This window comes from Aedes albopictus, chromosome 2 (assembly GCF_035046485.1).
Source record: "Aedes albopictus strain Foshan chromosome 2, AalbF5, whole genome shotgun sequence".
NCBI classification, from domain to species: Eukaryota; Metazoa; Arthropoda; class Insecta; order Diptera; family Culicidae; genus Aedes; species Aedes albopictus.
This window is the reverse complement of record NC_085137.1, coordinates 335,626,456-335,645,520: the sequence shown is the minus strand read 5'-3', so window position 1 is coordinate 335,645,520 and position 19,065 is coordinate 335,626,456. Positions and strand designations below refer to the sequence as shown.

The following is a 19,065-nucleotide window of genomic DNA, read 5'->3' as shown; positions in this document are numbered from 1 at the left end:
GGACACAAACCCGGACAACTTGGTCCAGAGGATGTGTAGGGATGAGTTTGGCTGGAACACCGTTTCAACGGCTATCACCCATATCGTCTGGGAGCTACAGAGGAGGTGGCACGTTGACTCGGAGAGTGGCTAGTCCAGATGCAGTACAAGAGGTGGTCCAGGGGTTCGGAGTCGGCTTCGTAGGTCATACCGGTGCCCTGCGGTCGAGATCGACCCTTACAGCGATTAAGTAGCCGCGGAGAGGAAGTCTCGGTAGCGGTTGGAAAGGGGTCCCCGGCAAGGGTCGGGGTAGTTGAGACCCTGCTGTCTGCAACCTTCGGGTGCATCTGATAGGGCCTGAAGGGTAGTGATACCCTTCCTTACGGGCAGGTCAGATCGGGTTGCACGTGGGCATCAGTTCTTGATGTCTACAAAGCAATTGGGCGCGGGCGGGGTTGACCCAGCCCGCCTTCCGAGGACAAAGGGAATGGCGAGGACCACTCGGGAAACTGGCTAAGCGCCAGCATGCTACCGTGATGGACTCTCCAAAGCGAGTCATCGATGTTCGTTGCTGCAGGCTACGCAGCTAACCTTGTGGGTGCGATGTGCACTAGCCCCTTTCTGAAGCAATACCTTCTTGGTGATTCCGGAGAGACGTAGGGTTTGGCGACCATAGGAATGGTTTAGTGGGTACGAGGAGAGAGTAGTCCTGGCTTTTACTTTTGTTGTAGAAGACGGCCTCAGACCTACACTACCCTAACCTTCTGTTAGGGTGTCTGTTGAGCAGATTATCCCCCTATGGTTTAGAAGGAAAATAAAAGGCTCACTGCGCTAGTGACCCTTTTATTTTCCCTACACAAGCGAAAAAAAACTAGATTCAACTATTTCACTATCGGACAATTCTTGATGACCTGATCTACTTTGTCGAAGATGAAATTCTTTTAAGTTTTGTGGTTCTTAGAAGTTAGAATTCGTAAGACTCACTAGCGCCACCTTGCGGATACACCTAGGGTAAACTAGAATGACTTCGTGGTCGTGCGGCTAGTGTCACCAAGCATGTAGTTGCATCGTGCTGAGATGGAAAAGTTTTCGACTGTGCCACTGCGCGTTGCATGCTAGTCCGTTGTCTATGTGTTAGTGTCGTGATACCTTGAAAGAGCTAATAGCTCACTGGAAGCATTGAACGTGTCCGTGGTTTAAAAAAAAGTTCACTATCGGATAAATAGAGCTTGATGCCCTGATCAACTTTGCCGGAGACTCTGCACTTAACCCAAGAATGGTTTCAAATTATGCTAGGTACAGGGGATGGCCAAAATGTTTGGGATAGGCAACTTTTTTTCTCCCACAAAAAAAATCAACATGCTGTAACTTTTCATAGAGTGCATCAAAAAATCTTAAATTTTGTCTGTTTGTCACCCTATTATATGTGTATCATTGGTACAAATTTGGGCTCGGTTGATTAATTTTTCGCGAAATTAGAACCGTTCGGGTAAACACTATTTTTTATACAACAAGTTTTTGAAGTGTCATATCTCGGAAACCAGTGAACCAAATTGAATGATTTTTTTAACGTTTATCAACAATATATTGATACTTAATACGACGTTATAAAATGTAATATTTTCTCACAACGAATTAAGTTATACCGGGTTGAAATTTTTAGCCATATAGAGGAAAAAAAGTTAAATTTACAATACCACACAAAAATTATTAAATGTGTTCTTCCTTCAATCTAAATAGGCTCTAATATATCTGATTAGAGATAATTTGAGAACACAAGTGGAAAATCTTTGGATATCCACACGAAAATTTATTGACATTGATGTAAAAAAATTACATTTTTTCGAGAAAAATCCAAAAAGTGTCAATCCTTGATAACTTTGTTCACCGTTTAAAAAGTACCCATGTTTTAATAGTTTGTGAGGCATTTACATATTGTTAGTGTATGTTCAAAATTTCATTCAATTCGGTTCACTGGTTTCCGAGATATGACAGCTCAAAAATGAGTTGTCTAAAAAATGGTGTTTTACCCGAACGGTTCTAACTTTGCGAAATATTAATCAATCGAGCCCAAATTTGTACCAATGATGCACATATAGTAGGTTGATAAACAGTCAAAATTTGAGATTTTTTGATGCGCTCTATGAAAAGTTATAGCATGCTGAACTTTTTGTGAGAGAAAAAAAAGTTGCCTATCCCAAATATTTTGGCCATCCCATGTACACTACGCATTGCAAAAGTACGCTTGATAGAATACACGAACGCGACGATACTGGAAATAGCTGGGGACACAAACCTTATAAAAGTAAAAAGTTTTATGATCACTAGCGCCGCCTATTGGAGAAAATATGTATTAAATAACGTACTATCGCAGAATCCCTTACTACTAATCTTCCAACATGCCTAATTGATTCACGGTAGGTAATCGTTAAAATCACTGATCTACTGGGCGTTCGAGACATCTGATCAATAAATAGATCGCTGGGTTAAGTAGAAAATGACTACTGCGATGGCTGTGTAGGGCTTGGCGGAGCACACTGACTGGGACAGAACGATGTTATGGACGAACAAAACCACTAGTGATCTGGATATCCATCCTAGAGTTTTGGTGTCTGTAGAGAAGTGTTTTGTAAGAGTTTTTGCTAAAATTTGGATACCGTAATCCGGGGTAACATTGATCAGAATTTTTGATATTTCTTGAATAATTCTCTTGTTAAAGCAAACGTTACATGTTGTATATTTTTGAAACAAGTACTGGCCCTCTAAGTATGTGTTAAGCTACTCGAAAAATTATTGTAAAATTTTAAAACATGTTTAAATAGGCTTTATAATCTAATTTTTGAATTTGTTGATTTAAGGTATCATGTCAGTGATCAATGTTCGTTAATGTTGAAAATACCCTTACTTACTAAATTCGGGGTCGCTGATTTCGAATATGTCGTCCAAATTCTTACAAGTAATGTTCTTTTTGAGTTATTTTAGGATTAAAATCCTCCGAACCGCGAATAACGTCTAAAGGTAGGCAATGTCTTGAATTGATCGCCTACTTTTAATAAATCGTGTATTTTATTAAAAAAGAGCATTTTCATAAAAGTTTTGTTTATTAAATCCAACTCTTAGGTATCATATTGAAGTAATACAGTGATTTCGAACCTCATATTGTATCTAATATTCACTCCAAGCATGAATGTTTGACAATGTATCTCATTGCGTTACGAAACACAGTTATGGAAAAATCGGTTTATTTCAATGTTTATGAAATTCAATTTTCATGAATTGCATGTCATTTAGTAGCTAAATATTAGCAGATTACGATATACCATTTGATAGCAGAAACTGATTCAATGTAAAATGCTTTTTTGAACATTTCATGAGGTCGGTCAAGCCGATCAATGTTACCCCGCTGATCAATGATACCCCGTTTTACGGTACATAATAGTTGATCTGAACAAGTTGCAACAGGTCTAGATCAGTTTTAGCTTTTTATAGAAGCTCTGTAGAAGGAAACTTTCTTCTGCAAAGTTGTTCATTCTGCTATTTTTTTACATTTCTTTCGAAGACACTTATACACTCAAACTTCCATTAGAGTAATGAGTCGGATATACTTATATTGATCCATTACGTATATGGATTTATTACGTAAATGGATTCAATTTTTGACTTAAATAGATTTCATGCATTTCCATTGCAGTTTGCGTCAAAATATATACAATAAATCTTTATTTCTTTATTTTTTTTTATTTCTTTATTTCTTTATTATGTCCAACTGATTAAATTAAGGTCTTATTGAACCACTTATCTAAATTGCATACAAAAACTTATCAAACATAAACAAGATAAACAATTCAAAATACTTCCTAATAGCTTTACAATGATGTGCAATATCATACTAAACAAATACAACAATCATACAATCATCTTCAACTAAAAAGGTAAAACATAAGCCAAAAGAACGTTAGGCCGAAAACGTTATTAGGTCGAAAAGGACATTAGGCCGAAAATGTTGTTAGGTCGAAGAGGTCACCAGATCAAATATTCGTTTGGTCGGAAAAAGGTTGTGTGGCCGCAAAATATTATTGCGTCAAAGTGTTTATTAGGCCGATTAGGTAATTAAGCCGAATAGGTCATTAGGCCGAATAGGTCATTATGCATAAAGACTTTTTCGGCCTAAAGACCTTTTCGGTCTAACGATTTTTGAGGCCCAATGACATGTTCAGCCTAATGATCTATTCGGCCTATTGACCTGACATATTCGGCCTAATGACCTTTTCGAAGAATAGATGTTTTCGAAACCGTAACATATGCACATTTGTTTTGCTGTGAAAACAGTCAATTTCCATTTAAGTTATGTTATTTAAATGGAGCGGCTTTAATGGAGTTTACTTTAATGGATTCGACTTGAATGGAGGTCTGAGTGTACTCTAAAATGCACACGAAAGGCACAGTAGGCCACTTAACATATAAAGTTGAAAAAATCAATTTTGATAAATATTTATCAGCAAAAAATTATAAAAAAAAATAATTCGAACGTTAGGTTAGCAAAAATATAGAAGAAAAAAATATTCCATAACAAAAACCTACATAATCACGAAAAAAGGAGGTTTTTTTCTTGTTAAAATAACAAAAAAAGGTGATTATGTACCGATTTTTTGAGCCCTCTAAGCAGATACCCTCTACGAATGAGTGTAATCAGTTTAGTACCTTTTAATTCCGCCCTATTTTGCTTTGAAAGATACGCGTATTTCGACTACCACTTGTAATCTTATCCACTAACTGACACTGAGGAAGATTACAAGTGGTATTCGAAATAGGCGTATCTGTCAAAGAATAAGCAAAATAGGGCGGAATTAAAAGGTTTAAAACTGATAACACTCATTCGAAAAAAGGTGATATAGAATTTATTGGATAACTCATGAAACAGCAAGTGGAGGCAGCTAATTTTTCAGGTCAAAACATGTCAATACCACTGGCATCGATATTGTGGAGAAAGAAAAGTGGGGTAACTCGGGGCTTTTGTTATTCACTATGTAATATGAAATCATCACGAGAATAAATGAAAATTGCCAATTTTTAGAACACCTAACATGATGTAAAAAAAATATCTGACTATTTTCTAATGTAACATATCTGGATAATTACTGAGATGAAGCACAATTATAATAAATAAAAATGAAGCTGCTTCGACCTATATTTCATTCAACCAATCAAGTCAACTGGTTCAAAATTGACTGTGTTAAAGCTCCAAGTATGTAAAATAGCCCCCCTGTCCAAATGGTCCCAGATATGGGTTTCACGGCTTTACTAGAAGCCCAATAGTCAAAACAATATTTTTGCATAACTTAATCGCATAATCTACTATGTCCAAAAATAAGCGACTGACCAATAACGATACATCTACAATATACCAATCCGAATTACTCCATCATCTCAAATTGATATTTTCACCTCTCACCTTCTTTCTTTGCAGGCATTGACCCTGAAGGAAGTAAGCTCCGGTACAGTATATCGGGACCCGTTTTCAGCGTGGATCGCGATAGCGGTGTCGTGCGGTTACGACAGTCGCTAGATCGAGAGCTCCAGGACAGCGTGGAAGTAATCATCAGCATAACAGGTATGCAAACGCCGACGTCACTGCAAAGTTTAATCGTCCAATGAACTGGTTCAACCGATGTAGAAGTAAACGTCTTAGATGTTTTGCCATTAATTATCCAAGCAAATCACCTTACATCACCTTATACACCGGTTCGACATGCTGTTACTAAAACGCTTTCACAATCGTTAATTTGCCATTTTTGCCGTTGCTGTCCTCTCTGCATGTGTCTATTTTTTCTTCTCATCCATACAGACGAAGGCGTGCTTGGTACGGAACCGAACACCATCTCGCTCAGGCGTGAAATTCCTATACGCGACTACAACGACAATGCGCCGACGTTCGTTGGGCGGCCGTACAGCGCCTCGATGAGCGAGTCCACCAAACCGGGAAGCACTGTCAAGATTAGCCCGGAAATAGTCGTCACCGATCTCGACGAGGGAATGAACGCAGAAGTAAAACTTTCCTGCTATCTCGATCCCACCAAAGAAAACGACGACATCTGCGAAGTGTTTGAAGTGAAAACGGAAAAGATTGCTCAAGGAAAATTTGGAGCTACAATCATTTTGAAAAAGACCTTAGATTTTGAAACTAGGCCGTCCTATATCCTGACAATTCAGGCCAAGGATGGAGCTGTTACAAATCCACTGAAATCGTATGCTACCGTAGCCATCACAATCATAGATGTTCAGGATCAACCTCCTGTGTTCATCAACGCACCGTATTCAGCATCAATCCCTGAGAATACGCTTGAAGGGACGGTAGTTCTTACGATCAATGCAACCGATGGGGATACTGGAAGCCCACGACCTATTGTATTGACCCTTGAAAATGAACCAATGGGTCACTTCAAATTACGATTTATTGGAAACCCTCGCGCGGGTATAGCCGAACTTGTAACGACCGACCGACCTCTCGACCGAGAAGATCCTAAAATTACTAAAAATGGTGGCGCATATACCTTTTCTGTGCGTGCCACAGAGCTGATAAATAATGAAGTCCCTGGAGATTCCACCAGCTCACAAATTACCATTGTTCTGACCGATGTTGATGACCACATTCCCGTATTCAACAAACCTTCCTTTGAAGTTTCAATTCCGGAAAACTTAGAACACGATACGCCTCTACCGGATCTTGCAATTATCGTAACAGATATGGATCTTGGCGCAAACAGTCGTTACACTCTGTCCCTTAGAAACATTCACAACTCCGAAGGTGTGTTTGCCGTGGTACCAACGCATGGTGAAGGACGAACACCCATCGTCGTAAAAGTAGTAGACTCTTCAAAACTGGACTACGACGTACCGGATGGTGATATGCGAATCTTCATATTCGATATCGTTGCCTCTGTCAACGGGGAAGAAAAGTCAAAAACAGAAGTAACCGTTCATCTACAGGACGCCAACGATAACTCTCCTATTTTTCCGCGAACTAATTACAAACTTCAGGTCAAAGAAAACTCCCCCAAAGGTTATAAAATTGCGGAAATTTCAGCAATGGATCACGACACCGGGAAGTTCGGTAAACTCACATATTCTGTGAAAGGCTTTGGAGCAGAGTACTTCTACACGGACCCACAGAAAGGTGGAGTGTTTGTAAATCTAAACCTCGACTACGAAGAGCAAAAGAGCTACAGTTTGGCGCTGGTCGCAACTGATGGAGGAAAACGAGAAACCAACGCAAATTTATTGATTGACATCATGGACGTGAATGACAACAGCCCGGCGTTCGAGTCGCTAGAGTACACTCGAACGATTCGAGAAGGAGCCGTAGAGTTCGAACCGCAGTTCTTCGTACATGCCACGGATCTTGATGGTCCGCAGCAGGGCGGAGGAAAAATAACTTATTCCATTGAGTCCGAAAATAGCATCTCTGGACACGTCTTCACCGTAGATCCAGACAGCGGAGAGATCAAAATAACCCGACCGGTAAACTCGATGGACACGGAACGGGGACAATATGAGTTAATTGTGGTGGCAACAGATCACGGAGTTCCACCTCTGAAGAACGATACACGGGTTCTGGTCAGAGTTGGAATATCTGGTAATCAGCGACCGATATTCAAGGGATTGTACACAAACGGAAAGAATGACATTCCGGGACCGCCAAGCTATCGAGTCAGCATACCGGAGAATGCACCGGCAGGGTACAACGTAACAAGTGTCAGTGCTACGGATCCGGATGGAATAGATGATCTGCTGATGTACAAAATCGTCGGTGCGAGCGATAACTTCGAAATCAACGATCAGTAAGTATATATTTAAAGTACAAAATGTAACAATAAATAATAAACGTCAAACTTAAGGGCGGACGGGACGGTCGAAGAAATATCCGCCATTGCTCTGTTGCTACTAAGATGGTAATCTCAGATTCTACTTCATATTTTGCAACAAAAACGTATCACTGTGTATGCTCACTTGCAGTGCATATGCTGATTGGTTTTCAGCATCTTCAGTGCGATAGAACTCGAGATTACCATCTTCAAAATCGCGAGGCAAATTGTTAGAAAGAGAGGCAAGATAGGAAAAATAACACGGCGTCCCGTTTCACCTTAAGGCGAAACTGGATCCATTTCCTCACTTTTTGGTTTTTTTTAGAGAATAACGAAGCAATATTTTCAAAATCGGTTTTCGTACACATGTAGAGTATGGATCAAGGTATCTCCTTATTTTTTTTTCAGATGGAAAATTTTCTTAGTTTTCGCAAAAACCATGTTTGAACAAAATTTTACAAAAAAAAAATATTTCTGCAAAAACATTTTCCACTACAAAAAAAAATCAACAGATACCTTGATCCATACTCTACATGTGCACGAAAACCGATTTGAAAATATTGCTTCGTTATTTTATAAAAAAAATCAAAAATCAAAAATGTGAGGAAATGCTTCCAGTTTCGCCTTAAGTCCCTCTCCCACTCTCAGCCGAACTTCCATATGAGAGGTTTAAGTTTAAGATTGGGGGTGCACAAATGGATTATAACCTAAATTTCAGGGAGTTTCAGGGATTTTCAGGGGTTTCAGGGAGCGTCAGGGTGTTTCAGAGAAATTCAACAGAAGTCTGCTGGGATTTCAAATGTATTTCAAGGTGTTAGTGGGGGCTTCAGAGGGTTTCAGGGGACTTTATGAGTTTTCATGGGTCTTTCAGGGCAAGTTTCTGCGTGTTTTCAACGCGTTTTAGGGCATATCAAAGCTCCGCATGATATTTTAGAGGGTTTGACAGCGATATGAGAGTCTGGGGTGCTACAGGGATGTTTGAAAGGGTGAATGGACGTCCCAGGGGTTTTTAGAAGAATTTTTGTGGCTTCCATTTGTTTTGAGATGCTGCGAAGGATTTTAGGGAGCTTTTATACGGGTGTTTCAGGGGAGTTTCTGAGAGGTTTTAAGGTTTTTCAATGGGTTTCATGACATTTCAGGGAAGTTCCCAAAAGGTCTGAGTTTGAGGCGTTTCAATGAAATTTCAAAGGAGTTTTCTGGGGTTCAAGTGCATGAGGGATAATAGGGGTTTTAAGAGAGAGTTTCAGAGCGATTCCAGTTCGATTCAGGGGTTTTCATGGCGTTTGTACTTCAATGTGTAAGGGTACACATTTTAAAGCATAATTTATTTTAAAATTAACGTTAGGTTTACAAGTTTTGAACTGCAAGTGCGGAAGGAGTTTAGGGAAGTAATGTTTATTATGTTTGGAAGATAGTTTTTCCAAAAAAAGTTCCGTAATCCGGGGTAACATTGATCAGAATTTTCGATCTTTCTTGAATAATTCTCTTGTTTAAGCAAACGTTGCATGTTTTATATTTTTAAAACAAGTACTGGCCCTTTGAGTATGTGTTAAGCTACTCGAGAAACTATTGTAAAACTTTAAAACATGTTTAAATAGGTTTTTAATCTAATTTTCGAATTTGTTGATATGGGGTAACATTGATCATGTCAGTGATCAATGTTCGTTTGTGTTGAAAATACCCTTTCTTACTAAAATCGGGGTCGCTAATTTCGAATATGTCGTCCAAATTCTTACAAGTTATGTACTTTTTGAGATATTTTAGGATTAAAATCCTCCAAATCGCGAATAACGCCTAAAGGTAGGCAATAGCCGAATGAATTGATAGGCTGCTTCTAATAAATCGTATATTTTATTGAAAAGTAGCATTTTCATAGAAGTTTCGGTTATAAAATCCAACTCTAGGATATCACATTGAAGTAATACAGTGATTTCGAACCTCATATTTTATCTAGTATTCATGTCATGCATGAATGTTTGTCAATGTATCTCATTGCGTTACGAAATACAGTTATGTAAAAATCGATTTATTTCAAAGTTTATGAAATTCAATTTTCATAAACTACTTGTCATTTAATAGCATAATAATAGCAGATAGCAATATACCATTCGATAGTAGGAACTGATTCAATATAAAATGCTTGTTTGGACATTTCATGAGGTCGGTCAAGCCGATCAATGTTACCCCGTTTTACGGTATTCTGTAAGGATATTTTTGCCAAGCACTCAAGAAAAGCAGTTTAATAAATCTTATTTAGTACATACTCATGCAGAATTTCCGTTCTCATGTGATATTCAGAATCGGTATGAATGCCTTTTTTATCAAAACTAAGCATTATCTCTTCTGAAAATATCGTTGAAAGCTTGTCTTATGCAATTATTGCATCTGCGCCGCTATGAGCACATTCATTCTTTCATTTATTTAGTATTACTTTAGTATTTCATTTTTTTAGTATTAATCTGATTCAAGATAAAACTGAATCAACAATATTTCTCCATAATACACGGTTCGTGGCTGCCGCTCTTCATCCTGCCGCTCCACCTGGTCCACCCATCGTGCTCTCTGCGCTCCACGCCTTATTGTGCCAACCAGATCAGTTGCAAACACCAGCTTTGCAGGGTTGTTGTCCAGGATTCTTGCAACATGCCCTGCCCACCGCATCCTTCCGGCTTTGGCCACCTTCTGGATGCTGGGTTCGCCGTAAAGTGCAGCGAGCTCGTGGTTCATCCTTCTCCGCCATACACCGTTCTCCTGCACACCGCCGAAGATCGTTCTTTGCACGCGTCGCTCAAAAACTCCGAGTGCTTGCAGGTCCTCCTCGAGCATGGTCCATGTCTCGTGCCCGTAGAGGATTACCGGTCTTATTAGCGTTTTGTACATGGCGCATTTGGTGCGTGGGTGAATCTTTTTCGGCCGCAGTTTCTTCTAGAGCCCGTAGTAGGCCCGACTTCCGCTGATGATGCGCCTCCGAATTTCACGGCTCACGTTGTTGTCAGTCGTCAGTAAGGATCCGAGGTAGACGAATTCCTCCACCACCTCGAAAGTATCCCCGTCTATCGTAACATTACTACCCAGACGGATCCGGTCGTGTTCGGTTCCGCCTACCAGCATGTACCTTGTTTTTGAGGCATTCACCACCAGTCCGACCATTGCTGCTTCGCGTTTCAGGCGGGTGTACAGCTCTGCCACCGTTCCAAATGTTCTGGCAATAATGTTCATGTCGTCCGCAAAGCACACAAACTGTCCGGATTTTGTGAAAATCGTTCCCCGGCTGTTGAGCCCGGCTCGTCGCATCACACCTTTCAGAGCGATGTTGAAGAGTAGGCATGAGAGTCCATCCCATTGTCGCAGTCCCCGGCGAGATTCGAATGAACTAGATAGTTCACCCGAAACCCTTACGCAGTTTTGCACAACGTCCATCGTTGCTTTAATCAGTCTAGTCAGCTTCCCAGGAAAGCCGTTTTCGTTCATGATTCTCCATAGCTCTGCGCGGTCGATACTATCGTATGCCGCTTTGAAGTCGATGAACAGGTGGTGCGTTGGGACCTGGTATTCACGGCATTTCTGGAGGATTTGCCGTACGGTAAAGATCTGGTCCGTTGTCGAACGGCCGTCGATGAAGCCGGCTTGTTAACTTCCAACGAATTCATTTGTTTTAGGTGACAGACGACGGAAGATGATCTGGGATAGCACTTTGTAGGCAGCATTCAAAATAGTGATCACCCTGAAGTTCTCACATTCCAAATGGTCGCCCATTTGGTCGCCCGCTATGAGCACATATTAAGATGATAAGGGGCTGTTCATAAACCACGTAGACCAAAATTTGGCCATCTCAGAACTCCCCCCCCCCCCTCCCCCCTCGTAGACTTTTGTTCATACAAAAATTTTGAAATTTGTATGGAGCGTAGACTTCGGCAAGACCCCCCCCCCCCTCCACTCCCACAAAAAGTCTACGTGGTTTATGAACGGCCCCTAATACATATTGTGTAACTAATTACATCTGTCTTATTTCAGCACCGGCCTTATCACCGTCGCTCGTGACGCTCGGCTCGATCGGGACTCCAATCCGGAAAGCTACTCCATTGTCGTCAACGCCATTGATGCTGGCTTCCCTATCCCGGAAACAGCCACCACTACCGTGTACGTCAAAATCCAGGACGTCAATGACAAACCTCCGAAATTCAACCAACAATCCTACACCGCATATGTGTCCGAGCGAAGCAGCGTTGACACTGAGGTGCTGCGGGTAACAGCTACGGACACGGATGTCAATGCCAGAATCCTATACTCGATTGTAGATCCCATCACGGCCAAAACGAAGGCCGGTATCCCACTGCACACAACTTCCACATTCGACTACAAGACTGCCTTCCGAATCAGTGAAGATGAGGGCGTTATCTACGTTAACAGTACCTTGGACTACAACTATGCCGCTGTTATATCGCTCACGGTTCGAGCAGTTGATGTGAATGCCGAGTACAACGTCGATATGCAACAAGACCGAGCCGAAGTCACTCTCTACATTCAGTCGTTCAAAGATATAAACCCAGTTTTCAAAAACAAAGGGTGGAACACGGTTAGACCGAAAATCGAAGTCAAAGTTAAGGAGGAATCTCCCATTGGCAGCGCGGTGATGAAACTGGAAGCTGAAGATCCCGTAGCTGACGTCCCAATTGTGGACTTTGAAATGGTTATGGCGGATGTTGATGGGTATTTCAAACTGAACGAGAGAACTGGAGATATTATTTTGAACAAGCGGTTAGACTACGAAACGATCAACAAAACCCATATTAATTTCGTGGTTCGCGCAACGACAAGCAATCGGAAAAGGCAATCCCTTGCTTACGTCAATGTTACCATTGAAAATGTGAACGATAATGCTCCGGTGTTTGAAAAAGAAGTCTATCGAGTGACGGTAATGGAGTCAGATCGGTATCCTCATCAGGTCATGACCGTGAAGGCTACGGATGCAGATGCTGTCCTAACACAAAAAGATGTGCTGCTGGGCTATAATTCAGTATGGTACAGTATAGCCGGCTCCCACTCTAATCTATTTACGATAGATAACCGGACCGGTGTAATAAGCATCGCCAAGGGTCAAAGTTTAGATCGGGAGAAGCAATCGGTGCTAAAACTAGTGATCACCGCGGAGGATTCGCCTGGAAAAGCAACTGATGCCAAGCGGGGATACGCTGAAGTGATCATTGATGTGCTGGATGTCAACGATAATGCACCGGTTTTCGGGCAGAAATCCTACACGGCCGTCATACCGGAGAATGTATTGGCTGATACGTTCGTGATTGCCATCACGGCCAACGATCCGGACGAGGGACCCGGTGGAGAAGTGCGGTATGAATTTCTCAATGAAGGAGAAGCGAATGGTGAGTTTTGTTGAGCTGTTTTCTACCCTTTAACGCATACCAGTATAAGTGGAGCCCACAGATTGCAACTCTCGTTATTTAAAATTAAAAAAAAAATCTAGAATTTTTAAAATAATCATTTAGAATTGTACATAATTATTTAGAAATTTAGAGTAAGACTACGGGAAGATCTACTATTTGTTCGTGGGTTTTCCTTTGTGCCTATGTATATTAGCGTGGGACACAAAAAGACATTTTACTCCTGTACACTTTTAGAGTTCCTTTTTGGCCCCATATCAACTGTGCAAAATTTCAGCTCGATCGGAGAAACTATATTTTAGCGCTAGCCGTTTTAAGTTTTCATACGATTTACTATGGGGAAAATCACTTTTTCAAAGAAAAATCGCCACAGGTTGCCCCTTAACCCCTAAAAATATATCAATGAATGATTTGTGTTGGAAATCAACCGTACGAAGACCGCAAAGTGATGTAAGGCATGTGGAAAAAGTTATTGACTGAAAACCGAATGGCATGCAAACCAAATGCAAACGCTGTTTAACATGTAAGGAATAACAATAAATAATAAAATCTCGTCACTTTTTCGATCAGGTAAGGCTTAATAACTTTTTCCACGAATGTCGCATCTACATAAATCATTCAACGATTTATTTTTAGGGATCAATGGGTGACCTCAAGCGATTTTTCTTTGAAGATGTAAATTTCCCTCATAGTAAATCGTATGAAAAACTAAGAATGGCGGGCGCTAAAATATAGTTTCTTCGATCGATCTGAAATTTTGCACTGTTGATATGGGACCAAAATGGAACCCAAAAAGTATACAGGAGTTGGAGTTTTTCCTTTTTTATATTTTCTCATATAAATGGTGTACCAGGCTAATGTATATACATTTATATTCCTGTATAAATTTCACCAAAGAAAAATCTTCTTAGATGATACGGCGGTCCTTTTTTACTTACAACAATACAAATTTTATTTTCTCGTCCAATTTAAGGTCTACTTCATATCAACCCCAAAACGGGTGAAATCAAAACGAAGGTGCTCCTCACCGGCAAAGGTCGTTCGGATCCCTACGAGATGGTCGTCCGAGCCCAGGACAGTGGAAGCCAGCTGCCGAAGCAACGCTCGCTGTACAGTGACGTCACGTTCATCCTTTACATAGGAGACATCAGCGCAAACGATGGAATCCCCTTCTTCATAGCGCCGAAAGTGGGACAAATAGCCAACGTGACCGAGGTAAGCCGACAGACAACGCAGCAACGGTGACTTTTAACGATGATAAAGTGCACACTCATCTGGTGCTTGCAAGTGTCAGTTGTGTGAATAGAGGGAAATTTTGATTGATTGTTTCGTTCGACAAGGCATGAGGGATGGTGAATAAAATACCAAGAGTTGAGGTGTGGGGAACTGTTTTGACACATAATTGATGAGTTTTGTTCTCTTTCAGAACGCAACGATCGGTGCACCAGTATTCCAAGTGGTGGCCAGCGATCCCGATAGTCCTGCTACGCCAAGTGGCACGTTGCGCTATCGTATTCAACCGGACATTGAGGATGCTAAATCGTTCAGGATAGACTCGAAAACGGGGTTGATTTCCACTACAAGGTCGTTGGATCGTGAAACTAAGTCAATGTACAATATAATTATTGAAGTGAGTGATATGGGCGAGCCCCCGCAAGCATCAACTATTGTTCTACGAATCAACGTATTGGACATTGATGATCATAAACCAAGGTTCTTAAGGGACATTGACGCACAACCCATTGAAATGATGGTTCTTGAAGAGCAGCCTGCTGGATCGATAGTAGGTAATCTTTCAGCAATAGACGAAGATGTTGGAGATAATGGTGCCATCGACTACGAATTTATAGATGGTAATGAACTAGGATTATTCAAAATCTCTAGAACTGAAACCAATGCTGCAATCATTACTACAACAGCACCGTTGGATCGCGAATCCTTGGAGCAAGTTAGTCTAACCATCAAATGCTTCAAGTATAAGATTGATCCTGTTCCTACCATAACGACCTACAACAAGTACGATAAATCCGAACAAAAGATCATCATACATGTGGCAGACATTGACGACCACGCTCCCAAGTTCGAAAAAGAAAACCAAACTGTTGGAATTCGTCACAATGTTCCTATAGATACGCCCATAGCGTCATGCAGAGCCCGTGACGAAGATTCAAGTGCGTCACCTATTTTCTACAGTCTCGAAGACATTACGTTTGTTCCGCAGTTTTATCGAAGAGACAATCATACCGAAAACTATATGGCAGTCTTCAATCTCAACAACTCCACCGGAGATATCCGTACTACACGGTCAATGTCCGACTATGTGGACGGGTTCTTCCAAATGACTGTTCGTGCAAACAATTCCTACAACGCGGATCGTGTCACCGACAATCAGTTAAGGATCTTCGTCATACGTGACAAGTCCTTGCTGCGATTTGTCTTCTCAAAACCGCCCTCGGACATCAACGCCGTACTCACCAACTTTGCGTCCGAGCTTCAATCGCGGCTCACAGAACACAATCTGGAATTGTCTATTTTCGACGCTCAAGTGCTAGCCAAACCGGATCATAGTTTAGATTTCAGTTCCACAAGTTCCTGCTTCCAGCTATCCCGACACGGTTCAGCCCTGCCACCAATCGAGATGATGAAAATTATGGACAGCCAAGAGATGAAGGATGCCTTGATAGAAACCTATCTGAAGTACTCCGTCCACAAGATAGATTCGTGTTCCATCGCGAGAAAAGCTCCCACGGCAGCACTGATTGCATCGTCGGGAACTTGGCTTGTGATTTTGGCCGGATTGATTGGGTTCGCTGCGTTCGCTTCCACCATGACTGCTTGCTGTTTGGCAAGAAGGTAAGTAGTGTATGATAGTTGGTGTTGAACCTTAACCATTCTAGATACATTATTTGCTATCAAATTCTTCTTCTTTTTGGCATGTTGTCTTCGATGGAATAAAGCCTGCTTCCTAACTTAGCGTTCTATTAGCACTTTCACAGTTTTGACTGAGAGATTCTCTGCCAAAAGTTTCTCGACCGATCGGGAATTGCACCCGTCCCTCTTAGCATGGTCATGCCGAACACCCACACCCTAATAACTGTTGAAATATGGGCCCAATGAAGTAATATTCCTTCCGAATATAGCAGAACACATTTGATGAAGTTCGTAAATTATTTTCAAAAGAATGAGCTTTGAGAATCTTTGATCTTTTATGGCTATTTTTTTTTGTTCTTGGTTTGCCATTGTAATGTCAAAATTTGCCATTCTTTAATTATTTCATAGATCAATGTCAGTTATCATTTTTGCCCTTTTGTCTCTTATTTCAAACAAACCAGTGGCAAATTTTATCATTCAGTAATTCTTATTGAATGGTAGAACTTGCAATTGTTTTGTAATTCTTTTCTGGCCGGGAAGTGTTTCGATTCTAAAAGGCAGATTTTATCAACAAAGCTACTTCATGCGATTCTTGTATAAAAGCAAGAGCATTCGAAGCATTATAAGTGTATCTATCTCTTAGGAAGTAGCTTAGGTGTACTTATCTCTTCTATTTTTGTCCCATATTTTCAGATATAAAAATCAAATCCGATCAACGTCATCGTCACAGCGAATTGCCGGATCCGATATCTACGGAAGTGCCACTCCAGTCTTGTACACTGAACCCATCTACGGAGCGCTGTAGTAGATAAATGCCACAATCCTCAGAAGATAAAAAACCAACAAACTATAGTCTGTACAAAACAAGTCAAACAAAAGTCATGATGTGCAAAACACCACAACAAAACTGCATGCATTTGCGTTTGTAGGTACGTGCGGTATCACGTGCTTTGCAAGGCCATGAATCGGAACTGAAGACATTATGGGTATAGCACGATAAAATAATAAGTAACGAGTGGAAGTTGGTGCCCCGAGCCCCGTATGGGTTGTTGAACGAACAGAGACCCGTGCGTTGCTGGGCGGCGGATAATAGCATGTTAAGTTTCGACTAGAAAAAAATTAATGGGTAGAATCATAGTTAGGAGGAACTCTTATTTATTATCATTGTTTTTAAAATAGACATTCAAGAACGTGACAGGCGAAGTGAGTGTAGAGCTTACACTATAATCAACGTGAGTTTGAGTGCATTCTGAGCTTTGGCGGTCCGAATCAGACATTTTGGACAGGTTGAGAATGTATCTCTGTATGACTGGGACTGAAATGTTGTTTGTAAATAAAAATGAAAAATAAACGAAATGGTATTTTTCAGTGTACTTAAATCATTGAGGCTCAATTGGGAATCTTATGTTATATCCAGAATGTTCAAAAAGCCGAAGAAAATGATAATGTCCGATTGTCATGGCAAACAAACAATCGTACTTTTTTTTTCGTTTTACTGATCATTTTAGCGAAAAGTGCTATTGCACTCCTGGAAGATTTGCTATTTTCATTTGGGCCTTAAAAGTATATTCGAAATTCCGCTACAACATATTTGTCCTACAATGAAAAATAAAATTGACTCAATAACTGATCAAACTAAACTGAACCCTTTTCCGTACGTCGAAGTAAGGGCATGATATTGAACAATAACTAAGGATTATCTCTGTTAAATTGCACAAAATGTCCTGCTTCACGTGCTCGAGTCATTAATTACATAAGAAATACTTTAAAATAACATTATTTAACAACACATAAAGGATTATACCTCATCATCTGAACCGTCAATACAAAAGCACGCTGATCTTGCTCATCATCCATCCCTCATATCGTTAGTATTCCTCGTTTCATATACCATTTAATCAGACACGCACCACTGCAGCCCAGTTGTCACCCAAAGGATTCGAGAAGAAGAAAAAAACACCACGAATAAAATTCAAATTACAAGCGTAAATCCGCTTTGAGGCGACATCGACGATAAAAATCGCTCCGTTCAAACCAATAATAAATACATTTCACCGGCTAATCCGGCCGATCTCATGGTGGGCCTACACAACACGACAGTGGAAAACTTTAAACTTTTCTACCCCCTTTGGTTTGGCCAACATGGCCACTTCCACACTCGCCCAGTTGTGAGGCCCCGAAACCGGGAAGTATCAAAATAAATGTTACAGTTATTTGAAGAACAATACCAGCGAACCAGTGAATTACCACCCCTTTCTTCCGTTTGATGGGCGATGATGGTATACATACGCAGTCGATGTGCGATGGAAACGGTTCATTGAAAAATGTTATAGGATAGGATTTTAAAGAATAGGGAAGAGTGGTACAAAACAAACTAGCTGTAAAATGTAGCTGTTTGAAAGGTGTACGAAAAGCATAGTTTTTTTTTTCTTCAACATCAATTATTTCTATATTGTTTATGCTCACTGAACTTCAAGTGGCCGATTCACTTCCACTTTCGCTCTTGAATATCTGTACCAGATTTCACTGGCGTACAGCAGAACAGATTTCACGTTTGAGTAGCAAATTCGAACTTTGGTGCATTGACTAATCTGACTGTTTTTCGATACATTTCTTAAGCTCGCAAAAGAAGCTTTCGCCTTCTCGATTCATGCACCTAAACATGCCGGTCCTGGTGCTGCTATCAGCCGCAACTTGGCTGCTAATATATTGGAAGCTTTCAACATTCTCCACCTAGCTACCGTAAAACTGAAAGTGCTGACCGTGTTCACTTCTATCGATTTGGTCTTGTTGACGTTGATGGTAAGACCTGCCGGCGAAAAGCAATCAGCTAGATCATCGAGTTTACTTCGCATATCAGAGCATCACGCTATGTCTGAACCAGCAGATTATAAAAATTGATTGTACATCGGATTTTTTTCCGCAGAACATCAGTATTCAACCTATATTTTCAT

General features: G+C 40.7%; 1 protein-coding gene across 1 annotated transcript in view; it reads left to right on the top strand.

The window, feature by feature from the left end:
- The window catches only part of LOC109431693 (cadherin-23), a 115,323-nt gene extending 97,132 nt beyond the window's left edge, over positions 1 to 18,191 (top strand). Inside the window, exons 2-7 of the mRNA XM_029874476.2 lie at positions 5,447 to 5,590; positions 5,825 to 7,817; positions 11,856 to 13,222; positions 14,214 to 14,455; positions 14,667 to 16,093; positions 16,805 to 18,191. Of these exons, the coding sequence (XP_029730336.2) occupies positions 5,447 to 5,590; positions 5,825 to 7,817; positions 11,856 to 13,222; positions 14,214 to 14,455; positions 14,667 to 16,093; positions 16,805 to 16,916 (5,285 nt within the window). The 3' untranslated portion in view covers positions 16,917 to 18,191. The remainder of the gene's footprint in view (positions 1 to 5,446; positions 5,591 to 5,824; positions 7,818 to 11,855; positions 13,223 to 14,213; positions 14,456 to 14,666; positions 16,094 to 16,804) is intronic.
- Positions 18,192 to 19,065: the final 874 nt, after the last annotated feature.